This window comes from Nicotiana sylvestris, chromosome 2 (assembly GCF_000393655.2).
Source record: "Nicotiana sylvestris chromosome 2, ASM39365v2, whole genome shotgun sequence".
NCBI classification, from domain to species: Eukaryota; Viridiplantae; Streptophyta; class Magnoliopsida; order Solanales; family Solanaceae; genus Nicotiana; species Nicotiana sylvestris.
The window spans coordinates 210,737,978-210,759,038 of record NC_091058.1 but is presented as its reverse complement, the minus strand read 5'-3'; the positions used below and the strand labels follow the sequence as shown (position 1 = coordinate 210,759,038).

The 21,061-nt window shown below is 41.5% G+C and overlaps 1 protein-coding gene across 1 annotated transcript; it reads left to right on the top strand.

The window, feature by feature from the left end:
* The first annotated feature begins 2,400 nt into the window (after window positions 1–2,400).
* On the top strand, window positions 2,401–3,081 carry LOC138886244 (uncharacterized). The gene is made up of 2 exons (XM_070167308.1): window positions 2,401–2,665; window positions 2,924–3,081. Exons 1-2 carry the CDS (start codon window positions 2,401–2,403, stop codon window positions 3,079–3,081), a joined length of 423 nt encoding a protein of 140 aa, XP_070023409.1.
* Window positions 3,082–21,061: the final 17,980 nt, after the last annotated feature.

Sequence of the window (21,061 nt, the reverse complement as noted above, 5' to 3'; positions counted from 1 at the left end):
CCGAAAGGTAGGTTTATTTCCTATCTTAAGGCAAAGAAACTGATCTCAAAAGGTTACATTTATCAACCCGTTCACGTTAGGGATGCGGAGGCGAAGCCGCCTACTCTACAATCAATCCCCGTGGTCAATGAATTTCCATATGTTTTCCCAGATGAACTCCCAGGCCTTCCTCCTGAAAGGGAGATTGAGTTTAGCATTGATGTGTTGCCTGACACTCAACCGATCTCTATTCCTCCATACAGAATGGCCCCGGCAGAGTTGCGAGAGTTGAAGGTGCAGTTGAAGGACTTGCTGGATAAGGGCTTTATTAGGCCTAGCACTTCACCTTGGGGTGCACCAGTCCTATTCGTGCGGAAGAAAGACGGGTCGTTACGGATGTGTATCGACTATCGACAGTTGAATAAGTCTACTATAAAGAACAAGTATCCACTTCCAAGAATTGATGACCTGTTTGACCAACTCCAGGGTGCCAAGTATTTCTCCAAGATTGATTTACGTTCAGGGTATCATCAGGTGAGGGTTAGGGAGAAGGATATTCCAAAGACGGCCTTCCGGACAAGATATGGGCACTTTGAGTTCTTGGTGATGTCGTTCGGGCTAACAAATGCCCCAGCAGCTTTTATGGATCTCATGAATACTATATTCAGGCCCTATCTTGATGTGTTCGTGATTGTATTCATTGATGACATTCTAGTGTATTCTCGTTCGGAGGCGGAACATGCGGGCCACTTGCGGATAGTATTACAGACGCTTCAGGATCGTAAGTTATATGCTAAGCTCTCCAAATGTGAATTCTGGCTGAACTCAGTAGCATTCCTTGGCCATGTGATATCTGATGAGGGTATTAGTGTCGACACTCAGAAGATCGATGCAGTAAAGAATTGGCCGAGACCTACAACACCATCAGAAGTCCGCAGCTTCCTAGGGCTAGCAGGATATTATAGGCGGTTTGTAGAAGGATTTTCCTCTATATCATCACCATTGACTAAGTTAACACAAAAAGCTACCAAATTCCAGTGGTCTGACACTTGTGAACGTAGTTTTCAGGAGCTGAAGAATCGATTGACATCTGCACCAGTGCTCACTCTTCCTGAAGGAACAGAAGGTTATGTGGTATATTGTGATGCCTCAGGTATAGGTTTGGGGTGCGTATTGATGCAGCGTGGGAATGTGATTGCTTATGCATCAAGACAATTGAAGAAGCATGAAAAGAATTATCCAACCCATGATTTGGAATTGGCTGCAGTAATATATGCTTTGAAGATATGGCGGCACTACTTATACGGCGTCCATGTTGACATCTACACAGATCACAAGAGTTTACAATACATCTTCAAGCAGAAAGAGTTGAATTTGAGGCAGCGTAGGTGGCTTGAATTATTGAAAGACTACGACGTCGAGATATTGTATCATCCCGGTAAAGCCAATGTTGTGGCAGATGCTCTCAGCCGTAAATCAATGGGAAGCTTAGTACATATTGAGGCAGGTAGATGGGGGTTGATTAAAGAGCTTCATCAGCTAGCCAATATGAGAATCAGATTGTTAGACTCTGATGACGGAGGTGTTACTGTACAGAATACATCAGAATCATCTTTGGTAGCCGAGGTAAAAGCACGACAATATGAAGATCCTATCTTAGTACGATTAAGAGAAAGCATTCAACAGTGTAAAAGTATGGCTTTTGGGATCGGAAAAGATGGGGCACTGAGATACCAGAGCCGATTGTGTGTGCCTAATGTGGCAGGGTTGCGAGAGAAGATTATGAATGAGATTCATCAATCCCGATATTCCATCCATCCCGGCTCGACAAAGATGTATCATGATGTCAAGGAGCAGTATTGGTGGGATAATATGAAGAAGTCTATTGCAGAATTTGTAGCCCAGTGTCCCAATTGTCAACAAGTAAAGATAGAACATCAGAAACCCGGTGGATTGCTTCAAAATATAGAGATTCCGACCTGGAAGTGGGAGGTGATTAATATGGACTTCATTATTGGATTACCTCGCTCTTATCATAAGTTTGACTCCATCTGGGTGATAATTGATCGACTTACAAAATGTGCCCATTTTCTGCCAGTAAAGACAACTTACACGGCTGAAGATTATGCGAAGTTGTATATCAAGGAGATTGTTAGGCTTCATGGTGTGCCCATATCTATTATATCAGACCGAGGAGCTCAATTTACGGCTAACTTCTGGAGGTCTTTCCAAAAGCATTTAGGTACACAAGTAAATCTCAGCACTGTATTTCATCCGCAGACTGACAGACATGCTGAACGTACCATTCAGACACTGGAAGATATGTTACGAGCATGTGTTCTAGATTTTAAGGGGAATTGGGATGACCATCTTCCACTCACAGAATTCGCCTACAATAATGGCTACCATTACAGTATTAAAATGGCCCCATACAAGGCACTATACGGGAGGAGATGTAGATCACCAGTTGGATGGTTCGAGGTCGGTGAAACAGAATTATATGGGCCATATTTGATTCACCAAACTATTGAGAAGGTGAAAGTGATACAGGAGCAATTGAGGATGGCACAAAGCAAGCAAAAATCTTATTCTGATGTCCGACGTCGTGATCTACAGTTTAAGATTGGTGATTGGGTTTTCCTGAGGATCTCACTAATGAAGGGTATTATGCGTTTTGGGAAGAAAGGTAAGCTGATTCCAAGGTATATCGGGCCGTATAAAATTCTCCGACGAACTGGACAGGTTGCTTATGAGTAAGAATTGCCATCCGAATTGGAATTTGTCCACCCGGTATTCCATGTATCTATGTTAAGGAAATGTATTGGAGACCCTTCTCAAGTCATCCCTATCAAAGATGTACAAGTTACAGAGGACCTATCATATGAAGAAGTGCCAGTGGCGATATTAGATTGACAAGTCTGCAAGCTGAGAACAAAAGATGTAGCTTCCGTCAAAGTATTGTGGAGGAACAAAAATGTGGAAGAAATGACATGGAAAGAAGAAGAGGAGATGAAGTCTAAATACCCTTACCTATTCCAGAATGAAGATAATGAGGATGTTGGTAGAACACAGGAGACATTGGAAGGTGAAACGACTCTATGAGGTAAGCAATAATTTGAGAATATTCCTCCTTAATACAAAATGGTGATATGTAGATAATGTAAATATGCATAATGCTTTGTGTAGCCTTGTGAGGCCATATGTTGGGCTTAATTGCTTGCAAGTTTTGCTAGTGACCATTTTATAGGGGAAAATTGATCAGGAATTTCCATTGGAATCCACGATGATTTAAACTTCCCATGAACCCTTACATTCGAGGGCTAATGTTCCTAGGGGGGAGGGTGTTACAACCCATATCCACATGTGTTAGTTCATGCCATATATTAGTTAACATAAATCCAAGAAGGAACTATCTTTGAGATGATAAGAAGTCAATCCTATTGGTCTTAAGTGATACAGGAGTGTATCAGGGTGATTAACAAGTATTAGAAGTTAAATGAATCAAGGTTGTTGTAACTCGTATTTTCAGGTAAATCTAGCGGTGATTAATACACTCAAGAGGGAATGTATTAAGATATTTTAATCATATAATATCCATATCATATGTCTTGAATTCAAACGAGTTATGAAACAAAAGTCGACAAAAGTTGTCGCAACATAGGTTCATAATTTTACTTAAACATTAGGTCAAATATTTCTAAGATTTTCTCCTAATTTACAAGGAATCACGAGGTGATCTACCCACAAAATTAAATATCTAGGAGTCTAGTTTCTAACTCATTAAACCGACCATCGATACAATCTCAGAGTAGAGAGATCTCACATTTTCGCGAGACTACGCCAAACACCTCTCTATGGGGCTCACTAAGGCGATTTAAGATATTTTGACCTATATAGGATGCCTCCAACCCATTTTAAGTCATTTCTTTTCACTATTTTCAGACAGTAGAACCCTAGGAACATCCTCTCAATATTCAAGGCCCAAAAAAGGGCAAACAACACAAATCAAGTGTCGGGAATTTCGTGGCGCTAGTAAGTCTCTTGTTCTTCTTGTTGTTGCTCATTTTTGTGTTGTTCCAGCTCGTGTGGGAGGTTATTTTAAAGGGTTTATGTTTTGTAAATACTCCCTCATGTTCTTAATATCAATCCTAGGTGATTTCAAGCCTTCTAAAGTGATTCTAGTGCCGAAAAACACTAATTGATCGCTAGTTTCGCTTTCCTGTTGTTGTGGCAGTATTGGAGGGATATTTCCTGGAAATTTATGGTCAAATTGGAGTTTTTCTCTATTTGTAAAGGTAAGGAACCTCTTACTCTATATGTATTTAAGATTATCCAAGTTGCGGCTAAGCCATTGAAGCTAGAACTTGTGAAATATATATCGAAAGGCTTGGTAGTAATGTTATTATTTTGTGGACTGTTTTGCGTTGCTGTTGGGCTGCGTATTTTACTACTATTTTGTGGATTTTTGGGGGAGTAAGGGTGTGGAGAAACACCATATATATGTAGGGTTGTGGGATGATAGTTATTCGTAACATTTCCGGGTCATTTGATACGACTACGGTGGTCGTCGTATGTATGAAGTGATTAGGCTGTGCATGGACTATTTGTGGAGGCTCAATATGTTTATTATTGATGTTGTTTGGGATGTTTGGTGATTGTTTTGAATGGTGTGAAGTCATATATATAGGGTAGGTTCTGTCCATTTCATCGTAAAATAGGTTATGGTCGATACATAATAGTTATGACGCTTAAATGATAACGATAGTATTGTTTCTCTTATTGTAGACTAAGGAGTTGTGACAATTGCATAGCTTGAGATTTGGGTAGTATATACAAGGTATGTGAGGCTATTACTTTTCTTCTTTTGCACTACTCCGATTGTACATAATGTAATGAACGAGCTTCCAAGATACTCTACTCTTAGAAGCTAGTTGTACTTACATTGTGTTCCCTCTTATGGAATGATTGATGCTAATGTTGCTTCTCTTATTCTTATGTTATCAATGTTGTTGGTGTCACACCTCCTTTTTGCGCGCCTACCCCGAAGGATAGATGCGCGAGGGAGTTTTTCCAATTTAAGTGACAATATTCGAAATGGGATTATTTATTTAATTCAGAGTCGCCACTTGGGAAAGGTTTGGCTTTTGGTGTCCCAAGTCACCGGTTTATCTTGAATCCCAAATCGAGGAAATTTTCGACTTTCCAAATGAAGTCTGCGAACCAAAATCTAAGAAAGGAATTATGTTGACCCGAGGGAAGGTATTAGGCACCCCCGAATCTCGTGGTTCTAGCACGGTCGCTTAAATTGTTATAATGGCTAAATATCTGATTTAATACATGTTATAACTTGTGTGCTTTTATTAGGTTTAAAACCACTTTTATTATTATTTATTTTTTATGGAATTGCAACGTCGTGAAAATGCATTTCGAACCACGTCATAATCAATGCGCCCGTGGTCGTTAATTCATTCCGACTCCGTTGAGATTTGGATTTGGGTCACATAAATGTGCACCCGAATTTAAGAATGTAATTTAATTAAATCGCGCCTAAAGAGTATAACACGTTATTATCTTTGGGGAAAAGTCGTGAAATCCGCTAAACGGGCCCTCCCAAATTCTAAATATTTAATATATACATTTACGAGGCCCCCGCGATTTGTGCATTTTGTTTGGCAAGGCTCGTCTCATTTATTTTTAAGGATATCCTAAAACGACTACATTTCTATTAAATTCGTTTCTAAAATAAATGAGAGAAAATCCTAACCCGTTACAGGCTTAAAAGAGGCGTAACATATTAAATGCTAGATTGAGACGAACGTTAACGGAAAGGAACATTACTAGGAATTATAAACAAAATAGGGAACGATAAAATAATATATTCGAACGTGATTAATTATCCTATAGCTAGATTAACTCCTCATAATTATATGAACAAACGAATAATTGTTCGCGACTATTAGCGCTGAAATTAACCTTAATTATTAATGCTTATTCGGGAGTTTATTAGATCTAAACGCCAAACCATCTTACCAAACTCATGCCTATTAGATTAGTGTTCTTAAAATTGCTGCGTTGTTTCGTGCTTCAAAATATGTAAAAACCTGCTGATCCTATTAATAGCCACTTCGTTTAAATGATGGGCCGATGCCAATATTAATGATTAATCTACCTTATTAAACCTATGTTGAAACAAGGAATCCAACAAGAGAGTTGACATACATGGCTAACCCGTTGGTACTAACATAAGACAATATGAAAATTTGTTTGGGATACGTTTTTCTTGAAATCAAATTGGTCCGGATATAACAAGTTTGACAGTTCAAAGATGCAAACAGGAGTACATACAGATGCTTGCCATGATTCTACGTTATACTGTCATCACTAAATCAGACTAAATTGTTATGCACATGGAGATACGTCTGATCTAACAACATACTATTTAACAGCCTATATCAGTTAGGGTACGTTCCAATTCATACAGAATAAATGCAATCGGAATGAGCTTAAACAAATACAGGCTAACTATCATTCAACCTATTGCTATATTTTGAACACAAGTACTATGAAGCAGGCGACGTTCATTTCTTTATTTTTTCTTCAACTTCAAGCTTTTAACAACACATGGTTTCAGAAGTATGTACCTGGAAGTGCTTACAATTGAAGAAGAAGAAGGGTCAGTAGAGTAAAAGTGGCAAACGAACAGCAACACAGCAATTTCAACCACACAAATACCCCAGAAATACAGTCAAAGGCAGCCCGGAATGTTTTGTTAAAACCCAACAGCACAATCAACACCCGAAAGACTCAACTGAACTTGAACTTAAACTAAAGCTGAACTAATAGATCGCAGAAGAAGTTCATGCAAATTGAAATCAAACTGAGATGTCGACTTCAACTACTAAACTCGAAACTGAATCGAAAAATTCAATGGAATAGTCTTTCTGTTGTTTTGGTTGTCAACTATTTTTAAAACTATTTTAAGTCTCAAGTGATATCTCTATTCCCTCCTCTCCCTAGTTCTCCCTGCACTCTCTCTATATCCTTAAAACTCTTGGTTATCCTCCTAAAACTAGTTATTCTCCTCCCTGATTTTTAAACTCTTGGTTGTCTGCCCCACTAGCTCTGAAAAACCCTTCCCTTTTATAGCCCAAGAAGATACCTTTATTCCACAGCCTGTTAAAATCTATTAAAACTGACCTCCCCCATCTTCTCTTTTCTGTTTTTCCACTCACAATTTAAAAGAAAGGTATTCCCCATGAGATTCCCCCTGACAGCCCTCTTTTCATTGTTAAAAATGGTTTATCCTTTATTAAATTAAGCAAGTATGGGCAGCATGAGTATGTCCTGACAGCACATGCTGTCCATTCTACTTTAATTCATTAAAAACTAACAATGCACATGCTCCCCAAGGTCTAAAATGAGTAAACATGCCAGCAATTTCATATCAATTCAAAACTAAACTCTGGGATCTATATCAAAACTACAGCTATAACCAATCCTTAAGTGATTTTTGATTCAACTAACAGACTAACACACAGTGATAATCAATTCTCAACTGATTCAACAATGCCTCAGTAAGTCAAATTAAATAGCATGATTCAGATTACTACCATTCCAAACTGAAACTAATTGACGACATATATCGAATCGACTACGCGAATTACAACACATACAATCAAAGCCAATGATCAGAATCCAACAGTATTAACAGGTGATTCAAGTTGTACTGACCAAAACAAAAGTTGCCCTGGAAACTAATTAATCGACCAAATTCATTTCAATCGATTATATAGTTTAAAACACATACACTCAATCAGTGAATAGAGAAAAATTCGACCAAATAAAAGGTCCGGGAAAGGTGGACAGAATAGTCGACACAAAATGAAAACAAATCAAACTGACATCTAAACACATAAACAAACAACACGGAACTGACAAAGAAAGAAAAAATACCTTAAGAAAAATGAAAATCAGACGAACCCGTCTTGGATTCTGACTCGGACTTCTTTTGGGGTTGAACGGACTTTAACTGAAGTGTTCTCAACTGAGAACACTTTTATTAAGGTCTATTAGACCCCAACCCTTTCGTTTAATTGGACAAAACGCTCAGATTCTGGATTTCTAGGGTTCTTGGGGTTGATTTGGGACTTGGAGTTTCTTGTTAGATTCGGACCAAACCAAGCTTGGTTTGGTCACGAGGGAGGTCAGGAGGGTTAACTGGTATGTATTTGGGGTGGTTTGGCGTAGGCTGAGGTCCGGCTTGAATCTTCAAATGAAGATTCGAGACGATGGGGGAAGATTTGAGACCAACGGTTTGCAGATCCGTGTCCAGGGGGTCGAGGTGCACTAGGGGTGTTAATCTGGTGGTCACCGGCATTGTTTCCGCCGGGCTTATGGTGAGGGAAAGGATGGGCGGCGCTAAGGTTCTTGAGGGTGTTTGGGAAGGGGACGATGATGGGGGAGGGGGTCTGGCTTAGGGCGCGGGGGTGAGGGGGGAAAGTTTATATATGGGACGGGGGGTTGAATTTTGGTCGTTGGATCATTGATGATCAACGGCCTTGATCTCTCAACTTAAAGAGACGACGTCGTTTGGTTTAATGTTGGGAATGGGTCGATCCGGGTATTAGTGGGTCGGGTATCTAGGGAAAGCTTGGGAGCCGTTGGATTGGAAAGGATGAACGGTCCCGATTGGTCATGCCTAAATGACGTCGTTTGGATTAATGAGGGACCTGAACTGGACCATTGGATCTGTTTGACCAACGATTCAGATGGAGAATGCCAAAACGGCTCGTTCTTTTGTATCTGGGGGACAGATTGGATTAATGTGTTTGGGCCTGATTTTTGGGTTTAACACGAGCCCAGGTCCGAATCTTTTCCTCAATTTTGCACTCTTTTCTTTTCCCTTCTTTAATTTCTAATTAAAAATCCTAATTTACAAAATTCCCAAAAATAAATTATAAAAATTAAAATTATACCACACAGACATTAATTGATTTTTAGTTATAATTAACACACAATATCATATATCAATTAAGCAAAATCAACCATTAACGCTAAAAATGACCAAATTACCAAAAATAATATTTTTGTGATTTTTATTCTTTTAAAAAATCAATATAATTTAATTATTCCTAATAGTAGAACAAAGCCCTAAATTTACACGCGACATATATTTTTTGTATTTTTAATTGATAAAACTAAACAATCACAGATAAAAACTATAAATAACTATCAAAGTGCCACGCAAATTCACAAAATTTTACACAAAGACAATTTATTATATTTTTCGATTTCTTTTGGAGTAATTGTCGTATAAACAAAAATCACGTGTTCACAACTGCCCCTCTTTGTTCGAAAACACGAAGGGTTTTTGTGCAAAGATAAAGTGAGCGGATATGAGAGATTTTTGCCCGTTGGAATACTCCGTGTGAAGCACATTTTTGAAAGATTTGACCGAATCTTTGCTTCAAAGATTTCCTACATATCCTGGGCTAAACAGGAATCAGGTCAATGTAGTTCGGGAATTTTTTGGTAGCTGGGACTACCGTGGTATTGCAATGCTTGTTGTTACTGATTTTGTTGTTGCCGCTACTGCTTTACCGACCTCCTTATTACAACCAAAGAAAATTGAAACTGAACTAACTACTTATGCCTATCAACCGCTAGTTACAAGATTCCTATCTATAATTCTTTTGCAACTTGATCTTGGGTCTTAGCTGATTCTGCTTGTAGACTAAGACCCGAATCGTGATGCTCGCAAGTTGTAGGCGCTTGTTCATTTCTGCAGCATTTGAGTGAGATGGGATTGGTGGGGCTCGGGAATTTAATTAAATTTTGAGCAACCTGCACTTTGTTTGTTCCAATATTTGGGAACAGTCTTCTTTTTTGTTCTTTTCTTCCTTTCTTTATTTCGGATTGAGACTCACTCTGTAGGTCATCTCGATCCATGCGCCTCGAGGTCAGACCTGCTGAGACAAAACAAAACAAACAAACGAAATTTTCTGCCCCAGTTTCATTAGGAAAATTTCGTGAGTTAATTGCCGTAAAAATCCAAAGAATTGATGAGGGGATTGGAAACCTCACGTCTAAAAGGCGCAACTCAGGGGTTGGAGCCCTAATGTTTGCAAAAGGTAAAAATGTTCAATTCAGGGGTTGGAGCCCTAATATTGGCTAAAAGAAAAAACGCTCAACTCAGGGATTGGAGCCCTAATGTCGGCTAAAGAAAACTGCTCAACTCAGGGATTGGAGCCCTAATGTCGGCTAAAAGAAAATTGCTCAACTCAGGGATTGGAGCCCTAATGTCGGTTAAAAGAAAATTGCTCAACTCAGGGATTGGAGCCCTAATGTCGGCTAAAAAAACTGCTCAACTCAGGGATTGGAGCCCTAATGTCGGTTAAAAGAAAATTGCTTAACTCAGGGATTGGAGCCCTAATGTCGGCTAAAGAAAACTGCTCAACTCAGGGATTGGAGCCCTAATGGCGGTTAAAAGAAAATTGCTCTACTCAGGGATTGGAGCCCTAATGTCGGCTAAAGAAAACTGCTCAACTCAGGGATTGGAGTCCTAATGCTGGCTAAAAGGAAAAACGCTCAACTCAGGGATTGGAGCCCTAATGTCGGCTAACAGGAAAAAACACTCAACTCAGGAATTGGAGCCCTAATGTCGGTTAAAGGAATAACACTCAACTCAAGGATTGGAGCCCTAATGTCGGCTAACAGGAAAAACGCTCAACTCAGGGATTGGAGCCCTAATGTCGGCTAAAGGAAAAATGCTCGACTCAGGGATTGGAGCCCTAACGTCGGCTAAAGGAAAAACGCTCAACTCAGGGATTGGAGCCCTAATGCTGGCTAAAGGAAAGTTGCTCAACGCAGGGATTGGAGCCCTAATGTCGGCTAAAGGAAAAACGCTAAACTCAGGGATTGGAGCCCTAATGCTGGCTAAAGGAAAGTTGCTCAACTCAGGGATTAGAGCCCTAATGTTGGATAAAGAAACATTACTCAACTCAGGGATTGGAGCCCTAATGCTGGCCAAAAAGAAATATTGGGGATTCTAACTAACCCCCTTTTTTGAATTTTCTTCTTACTTCACTTTTCGTTTTTTTTATTATTTTTCATTTTTTGTTTAGTAAAATGCATGCAAGAATTTGGGGAGACTTCCCTTTTGGGTTGATTCCTTATTGCAAAGTTGTTTCTTGCATTCACGCGTTTCTTTTCCTTTTGGGCGGCACCTGCTTCTTGTACGGTTGCTTTGGATCACACCTGTTTCAATTTCCCAACAAAGAACAATTGTCAGTTTGAAAACGGTAGTTGGTTCGGTGGTCTTGATTGTTCCAATTGCTTTGTACCGTCTTTATTCCAGTTGAGAAACTCTGCAATTGATTGGATTCACAGGCGACCCCTTTTAAACTGATCAGACTCGCATTTTCGGATTTTGTGATGATTTGCCCGTGTAAGGCTTTGGTTCTTTCATCCCATTCTGTTTGGGGATTTTTACCGAGGCAGACTCAGTGGGGATTTTTATTGGGGCAGACTCGTTGGGGATTTTTTACAAGAAAGACTCGTTGGGGATTTGCCGGGGCAGACTCTTTGGGGATTTTTACAAGGGGAGATTCTGTGGGGATTTGCCAGATTTTTTTTTTTACTTCGAAAGCAATCAACATCATGATCAGTCGGGATCGAACTAACGTGCCGCTGAAACGGGGTATTTTCTTCACTTCTTACTAAACGGAGCTCCGTGAAACCGGCCCTGCCACTTTTTCCTTCCAGCATATTTAGGGTTAAAATGAAAGTGATTCAAGGAAAGGTAAAACAAAGAGCGGAGAAAATGAATTTAAAAGAGAAGTGTCCCTTTCGGGACAAGAAAACTTATCTGAGGCAAACATGCTGACTTTAAATTGACATGACATGCTTTTTGGACTGGATGCCCGACCTTCATGAACTTGCATTTCCTCATGAACCAAAACTGATTTATGTTCCCAAACCAGTGGAACCTTGCTAAAACTTCCTGAGGTGGAATCATCTTTTCGGCCAACAGCGCCCTTTGCGGGTTTTCGCTAGTCGACCTCTCTCATTTCTCTTCTCACTGTCGCCTGATATCACTCTTTACGAGTTTTTACTAATAAGCTCTCTGATTTTCGATTTCTCTACACCCGTCGCCTCATGGTGCCCGAAGGTTTTCACCGACAAGACTCTCTCATTTTATTTCTCTCAATTTTAGAATGTATTGGCTTCCAACCATGATATCTCTTGGTTTCTCACGCATTTGGCAATTGATTCGAAGGACTTGTACTTGGTTTTGGTAAAAAGAATTGTGGATGAAATTACAACTTCTGAACCATTTGGTGGGCCCCAGTTTCAACTTCAAGGTAAATTGGATTTTATTTTTGGTGTGACTGAACCCCAGAGAGAGGCTTCCTATGTATCCTTTCGGAATCAAGTCAGATGTAGTTCAGGCTCAATCAATGTTTTTTTTTGTGTGTGAGGTAGCCAAAGAAATGTAACCGGCTCAAAGGGCTTGTAGAGAGAGTTGATAGTGTTTGGGTAGTGGGAATAAAACCTTCATCATCTCAAATGTGCCAAGACATCACCGAAGTAAACTCAGACATAGTACATTTTGACCGCATCTGCATTCACCGCTGTCTCAGGATCATTTCCTTCAATATCACCCAGATACAACGCTCCTCTTGGCAGTATCTTCCTGGTGATGTACGGGCCTTTCCAATTAGGAGCAAATTTTCCTTTTGCTTCCTGGTGATGTGGCAGAATGCGCCTTAATACCAGTTGAACTACTTCAAAATTCCTAGGTCGTACTTTCTTGTTGTAAGCACGGGCCATTCTTTGTTGGTACAACTGCCCGTGACAAACCGCGACCATTCGTTTCTCGTCAATCAAAGTCAACTGCTCCAATCGAGTCTTAACCCACTCTCTATCTTCAATTTCTACTTTGACAATGGTTCGGAGCGAAGGAATTTCTACCTCTGCTGGTATTACAGCCTCGGTCCCATAAACCAACAAATAGGGGGTTGCCGCTACTGATGTGCGTACTGTAGTGCGATATCCCAGCAAGGCAAAGGGTAACTGTTCATGCCATTGTCGGGAACTCTGGATCGTCTTCCTCAAAATCTTCTTGATGTTCTTGTTTGCTGCTTCAACAGCGCCATTGGCCTTGGGCCGATAAGGAGTGGAGTTCCTATGCATTATTTTGAACTGTTCGCATACATCCCCCATCAAGTGACTATTCAGGTTTGTCGTATTATCTGTGATGATAGTTGCAGGAATACCGAAATGACAGATAAGATTTGAATGTACGAAATCCACCACAGCCTTCTTAGTGACCGATTTGAGAGTGACAGCTTCTACCCATTTTGTGAAGTGGTCGATAGCGACCAATATGAATTTGTGCCCATTTGAGGCTTTTGGTTCAATCGGACCAATGACGTCCATGCCCAAGCAACAAATGGCCAAGGTGCAGACATGGGATGCAGTTCTGTGGGAGGTGCATGAATTAGATCGCCGTGCACCTAACACTGATGACACTTTCGAACGAAACTAAAACAGTCCTTTTCCATGGTCATCCAGTAATAACCTGCTCGAAGGATTTTCTTTGCTAAAACATACCCATTCATGTGGGGCCCGCATACTCCCGCGTGTACCTCACGCATGATTCTTCCGGCCTCCTCGGCGTCAATGCATCTTAACAAGTTGAGGTCCGGGGTTCTTTTATACAATACCTCGCCGCTCAAAAAGAAACCAACCGTTTGCCGCCTAATAGTCCTCTTTTGATCTCCAGTAGCATGTTCGGGGTATTCTTGTGTATTCAAGAACCTCTTGATATCATGGTACCATGGTTGGGTACATGATCCTGCCTCGATTACATTATAGTAACCGTATTTTTCCCTAATTTGGATTTCCAAGGGATCGACGTGGGCGTTGCCTGAGTAAGGTAACATTGAAGCTAAGGTGGCAAGTGCATCCGCTAGTTCATTATGACACCGCGGGATATACCTTAACTCTATTGATTTGAATCGCTTCCCGAGATCCTCCACGTGTTGTCGGTAAGGAATAAGCTTGACATCTCGAGTTTCCCATTCACCTTGGGCTTGCCGGATAATCAGGTCAGAATCCCCCATAATCAATAAATCTTCAACATCCTGATCGATCGCCATATGCATGCCCATGATGCAGGCTTCATATTCAGTTGTATTGTTCGTGCAAAAGAAGCGAAGCCTAGTTGTAGCAGGATAGTGCTGACCAGTGGGTGAATCAATATTGCCCCAATTCCTATACTTTTGGTATTTACGGCCCCGTCGAAGAACATCTTCCAAACATGAGCGTTTTTCGAGACTACTTCTATGGTGTTTATTTCTTCATCTGGAAAATAAATACTCAATGGTTGGTATTCCTCATCAACCAGGTTCTCGGCCAAATGATCCGCTAACGCCTAGGCTTTCATCGCCGTGCGAGTGACATAGACTATGTCAAATTCAGTAAGCAAGATTTGCCACTTGGCCAGTCTGCCAGTAGGCATTGGTTTCTGGAATATGTACTTCAACGGATCAGACCTGGTTATGAGGTAAGTAGTATGATCTTGGAGATAATGTCTCAATTTTTGAGAGACCCATGTCAAAGCACAACACGTTCTTTCCAACAAAGTGTACTTGGCCTCATAGCTGGTTAATTTCTTGCTCAAGTAATAGATCACCTGCTCTTTCTTTCCGGTTATGTCATGTTGCCCGAGGACACAACTGAAGGAATTTTCCAATACTGTCAGATACAAGAACAGGGGTCTCTCTAGCTCTGGCGGGACCAAAACTAAAGGATTTGAAAGATATTCTTTGATATTGTCAAAAGCTTCTTGACACTCAACCGTCCATTTGATTGTTGCATCCTTCCTCAATAGCTTGAATATGGGCTCACACGTGCTAGTCAGCTGGGCAATGAATCGACTGATATAGTTTAACCTGCCCAATAGACTCATCACATCTTTCTTCGTTCTTGGAGGAGGTAGATATCGGATAGATTTTATCTTTGTTGGATCTAACTCGATACCTCTCTTTCTTACTATGAAACCCAAAAGCTTGCCCGATGGGACTCCGAAGGCTCATTTAGTCGGATTCAGCTTCAAGTCATACTTTCTCAGCCTCTCGAAGAATTTCCTCAAGTCTTGGATATGATCGTCCTGAGTCCTGGACTTGACTATCACGTCGTCCACATACACCTCTATCTCTTGATGCATCATATCATGAAAAATGGCAGTCATGGCCCTCATGTAAGTTGCCCCAGCATTCTTCAAACCGAACGGCATAACCCGATAATAGTAAGTACCCCAAGGTGTAGTGAAGGCGGTTTTCTCGGCGTCTTCTTCATCCATCAACACCTAATGATATCCAGCGTAACAATCTACGAAAGACTGTATCTCATGTTTGGCACAATTATCAACAAGGATGTGGATGTTGGGCAATGGGAAATTGTCTTTGGGACTCACCCTATTCAAATCTCGATAATCCACACATACCCGAGTCTTCCCATCTGTTTTCGGCACTGGAACTACATTCGCCAACCACGTAGTGTATTGGACTACCCGGATTACTCCTATTTTTAACTGCTTGGTGATTTCTTCTTTGATCTTATCACTGACATCAGTCTTGAACTTTCTCTGCTTTTGTTGAACTGGAGGACAATCAGGGTAAATTGGCAATTTATGCACCACTAGATCAACACCTAATCCTGGCATGTCATCGTATGACCAAGCAAACACATCTTTAAATTCAAAAAGGAGTTGAATTATCGCGTCTCGCATTTTCTCGTTCGTGTGAATGCTTATTTTGGCCTCTCGAATTTTTTCAGGAGTTCCCAAATTAACTGGTTCGGTATCATTCAGACTCAGCTTAGGTTTATTCTCAAAGTGTTCTAATTCTCGATTTATTTTCCTAAAAGCCTCTTTTTCGTCATATTCCGGTTCTTGGTTCATTATTTCACAATTAAACAGCTCGTTGTAATCTGGGCGTGAAGTCCGCAAGCATGTCATATTATTTAAAGCCTTATTATTATAACTGAAAGGAAAAGATAAAGAAAAAAATAGCAAAAATCAGAATAAAGAAAAAAAAGGAAATATTGATTTTATTCCTTGGAATTGGTAAGATAATAAGGTTTATAATTCAGGAATTCAAAACAGGAAACTAAAGAAAAACATTCGAGTTACATCCTGGGATAACTCGTGATGTAGGAAAGGTGGCAGGACAGGTCTACCCGGACTTCTGCCTAGTTGGGAATGGCGTGGCCTAACCAATTCCGAAGCTTGGCATTTGGCCCCACATATAGCATCTCAGCGGTGCTTTTGCCTTCTCCTGGTTGAACCATGTGAGTTTCGTAGAGCATTCCTCTCATTGCCTCACATATTTCTTCGATCTCTTCAGCCGTAAAAGCCTCGTCGTCTTCTTCTTCGATGTATTTTGGTCTGACGAAAGTCTCGTATAAATGTGGCAATGGTCGAGGCAGCTTCCAACCCTCGTTTTTCCTCTTCTTTTCCCACTCTTCATCTTTTGGAGTGGGTTGAAAACCTATTCCAAAAGGTTTCTTAGTGGAAGGTAAGGTGATGGGTTCGGTTATTCCTTGCAGCATTCGTCCAAGCCCTTTCCCTGGTCTGAATCCATGTCGGATCATTTATTTAGCCATCATGATTGAGGCGTTGGACAGGAAAGGTTAGGGGCAAGGTCTTCCTTCTTCATACTGCTCTGCCAACACAACTTCGAAAGCCTGATAAACCGTGTGCTCACTCCCTTCCCCTGCTTCAAGATATGGGATGGACGGGTCCCGATAAATAGACTGTTCGTCTTCTTCGTGGACCACAATTTCCCGATCTTCATATTCAAACTTCACCATTTGGTGAAGAGTGGAAGGTACAGCCCCTGCCGCATGAATCCAAGGTCTGCCGAGGAGAAAATTGTAAGACGTATCCATATCAAGCACCTGGAAAGTTATTTCAAACTCCACCGGTCCTATAGTCAATACCAAGTTTATCTCCCCGAGGGTGTCCCTCTTGATGCCATCAAAAGCCCTTAAGCAGACATTATTGGGGCGAATTATTCCAGTCCCAATTTCCATCTTCTACAGCGTGGAGAGCGGACAAATGTCAACACCTGAACCTCCATCCAACATTACCCGCTTGACGTAGTAGTCTTTGCACTTAACTGTCAGATGTAAAGCTTTGTTGTGAGCTGCTCCCTTCGGAGGTAAGTCGTTCTTGCTGAAAGAAACTTGATTACTGTGAAGAACCTTTCTGTCATTCGTTCCAGTTGTTCAACTGAAGTCTCAGCCGGTATATACGCTACGTTCAGGGTTTTGAGCAAGATCTTCTGGTGTTCGGCCGACCTCATCAGCAAAGATAACATAGACACTTTCTCAGGGCACTTGCGTAACTGATCCACCACTTCGTAGTCAGGCATTTTCATCTTTTGGAAGAAAACTTTTGTTTCTTCAACGCTTACAGGCCTCTTGGGTAGGAAGCTTTTCCGTGTGGCATTGTTTAACTCTTGAGTGTCTGGATATTTTCCAATGAAAGTATTCTACGAAAGTTCCCCTGTGACTTCTCTGCCTTTGTACGTAACCAATGTTCTTTGATAGTTCCATGGTACTGTGGATGGGTCTGTCATCGGCTTTTGTGGTACGCGTTCGATAACCACTAGCTCATTCAGCCGAGGTGGTTTAATCGTTCCCCGGACCACATAGGCCCCTTTCGATACATACATTGGTTTTGCCCTTCTGACTTCGAATCTCTGCGGCTTCTCTGATCGACCTCGTGGAATATAAAGAACTTCATTCTTTGCAGGCAACATCGTCACTGTCTTTGTCTCGACCTTCCCTTCGAGCTCAACCTTGACAGTACTAGTCTTCTTTTCCCCTTTCTCTAGCTTTGGGGCGGCTTTAGGCTTTTTCCCTGCATTAATGATGGCGATTATAGCTTTCAAGGCGGGATCAAACTCCTTGTCCTCACAAATCATTCCAATTAACGGCCCGTTATTATGAGAGGGCAACGGATTGTTGGTCACATTTGGGACCTCCTCGTCCCACAGTACTATCTTTTCCTGCTCTATTAAGTTCTCAACCACTCTTATCAAAGTCCAACAATCATTTATATCGTGCCCTTCTGCTCCTGAATGACAAGCACACGTAACACCGGCTTTGTAAGCAGGTGATGCCGGATTGTGCCTTGTCTGAGGGACTGGTTGCAGGAAACCCATCTAGACTAGCTTTGGGAACAAGGTAGAATACAGTTCACCAATAGGTGTGAAAGTCCGTCTTCTGGGTGGTTCTTGAGGGCGGAAGTTATTTTGAGGTGGTTGCGGATTATAGTGGTTTCAGTAGGGAGGCTGATTTCTGGGAGGTGGAGCTTGGCCTCGATTGGCTTGTTGTGGCGGCTGGACATAAGGCTGGGTATTCATGACCATGTAGGGTTGAGGAGCATAGGTCACATTTTGGTGGGGGTAGTAATGTTGTGGGGTTCTTTCTAGAAAACGAGGCCTAGGATTACGATATTCCCTTGCTTCTGATGCCGTCATGGACGTCTCTTCCTTTTTCTTCCCTCTTGCCATTCCTCCGGACCCGCTTTGGACGGCTTGGGAGGTTGCCCTTATGGCTGCCTGACTCAAAATTCTACCCGTTTTCAAACCATTCTCCACCATCTCCCTGATCTTAATCGCTTCCGCGAAAGGCTTTCCCATGGCTGACATCATGTTTTGGAAGTAGTCTGATTCTTGAGCCTGGAGGAAAGTAGTGACCATTTCTATCTCATCCATGGGAGGTTTTACCCTTGATGCTTGCTCGCGCCATTAATAGCATATTCTCTGAAACTTTCCGAGGGTTTCTTCTTCAAGTTTGACAAAGAATTTCTGTCCGGTGCGATGTCAATATTATACTGAAATTGTCTTACAAAATCTCTGGCGAGATCATCCCATATATGCCATCGAGATATGTCTTGGTCCATATACCATTCTGAGGTTATTCCTACCAAACTTTCTCCGAAGTATGCCATCAACAATTCTTCTTTGCCGCCGGCTCCACGCAATTGGTTGCAATACTTCTTGAGATGAGCAATAGGGTCGCCGTGCCCGTCATACTTTTTCAAATTTTGGTGATTTGAACCCTAAAGGCAAATGTACATGTGGAAACATACACAAATCAGTATAGGAAACACTCTTCTGCCCGCTTAAACCTTGCTTGTTTTTCAAACTCTGCTCGAGGCTCCTCATTCTTTTTGCCATCTCATCCTGTTCAAAAGCTTTGGGGTTTTGGTCTTGCCCAGGTGTAAACTCGTATTGAGGTTGTTGAGGATGAGTGTTGGTGGTAAACTGAGTCGGTTCCAATGAGAAGGATGGTGCTTGAAATGTGAATGGGGACGAGTCAAAATTCGGCCTATGTGTAGAGGGTTGTGCCACGATCGGGCAGGGCGGTGTAGTGAATATGTTCGTAGCTTCATCTATTGTTGACATCCGGGGATAAGAATCAGAGGGTGATCCATCAGAGTGGGCTGAAATGGCCGGGTACCCGAACGAGGTAGTTGGATAGCTTATGGGGACGTTGGAAGTCCCACTTGTCCTGGAAAACAACTCGGGGAACCCAGGGACTACACTCGGTGGCTCTTTTCCGTTATTCCAGTCATCCAACATTTCCAACATGCGGAGCCGCAAGATTCTGTTTTCCTCAGCAGTTGCTGACTCGGGAGTTGGGACGGCCGAGATTGAACTCTCCTCGGAGACAGGAATTGTCGGCAAAGGAATTTCCAAAGACATCTCTATACTTCCCTTTGATCTTGTGAAGTAAGTGTGAATACTCCCTCTCGACTTAGCGACGGACAACTGAACACTTCCTTTCGACCTCGTGAAGTATGAATGTGAGGCCAGACCTCCACCAAACCAAACCACCTTTTCTAAAAACCTGGAACTTAGCAGCAAGAAACGGTTAGTTTGAAACAAATAACAGATAGGTAATCTCACGTTGGGGCGTAATGCACCTATATAGTTAAGTGAATTTCTACATGTTTGCAACGATGACATGCGTCATTCCGGCTTCTCTTTAGGCTTCCCTTTATTTATCATATATTATTATTTTTTATTTATTTATTTTTATTTCATTATTTACAATTAAAATGTGACCGGATCCGATAAGGATTGCCTACGTATCACGATGCCGTGTGAATCAGATCATTACGTAGTTCAAAACAAACGAGTGTAAAAGAAGTACACATTTTTATTACTGAAACAATCTATTACAAACTAACATTTTTTGAAAAGGAGAAAATAACAAGACTTGAAATAAGTACAGACTCAACAACTACTGATACACCCTGATGCGAAAAGACAGACAGAAGATGCTAAGATGGAAAATACAGACTCGACCTATAAATACATTAAGGTTTCAAGAATTGGCGCTCGCGGGGCATCGTTCGGCCTCGCTGCGGTCTTAAATGTGAGGTCCCTTTCAAGTTGTTCCAGCTCATCCATGGTCTGCTTGACATAAATCATCACTGCTGAGAGAACAGTAATACTGGTCATGTTTTCACATCGTAGACACCTTCTGATGATGGCATGGGCAATGGTCTTAATCTTATCCCTGGTTTGCCTCTTTTCTTTGAGTAGGTGCTCTATTTGATTATTACGGGCTGTCATAATCCGAGAATCCTATAGATATTGATTTCGCCATTACTGAATTTCTACTTCCATTTGGGCTAGGAGCTTGTGGCAATGTCTATTTTCAGCTTCAAAGGTTCGGGTTTGCTCAACCGCCCTGTCCTCAAGAGTGACCACCTTTTTCTTCAGATTGGCAATAGTTTGCTCGTGATCCCTTTTCAACTGCTGCAGGTACCGGTTACGCTTTTCTGTCCTTATTTCCCAGTGTGCTTCGAGTCTTGCTATGGTATTTTCAAGATTTTCTGACTCACTCCGGCACTCCCCAATTTCCATCTTTAAACCTTTTATCAATCGTTCATCCGACCGGCTCATTTGTTGGTTATGAGCGGCTATCCTCATCTATTCGATCTGGGCCCTGAGCATCTCGTTTTCCTAAGTCAACCTGTTCTTTTCTCCCAGAT

Coding starts and splice junctions, on each gene's coding strand:
- LOC138886244 (XM_070167308.1), top strand. CDS start 2,401: ATGGCCCCATACAAGGCACTATACGGGAGGAGATGTAGATCACCAGTT. Junction 2,666..2,923: donor TATGCGTTTTGGGAAGAAAG/GTAAGCTGATTC, acceptor CAAAAGATGTAG/CTTCCGTCAAAGTATTGTGG.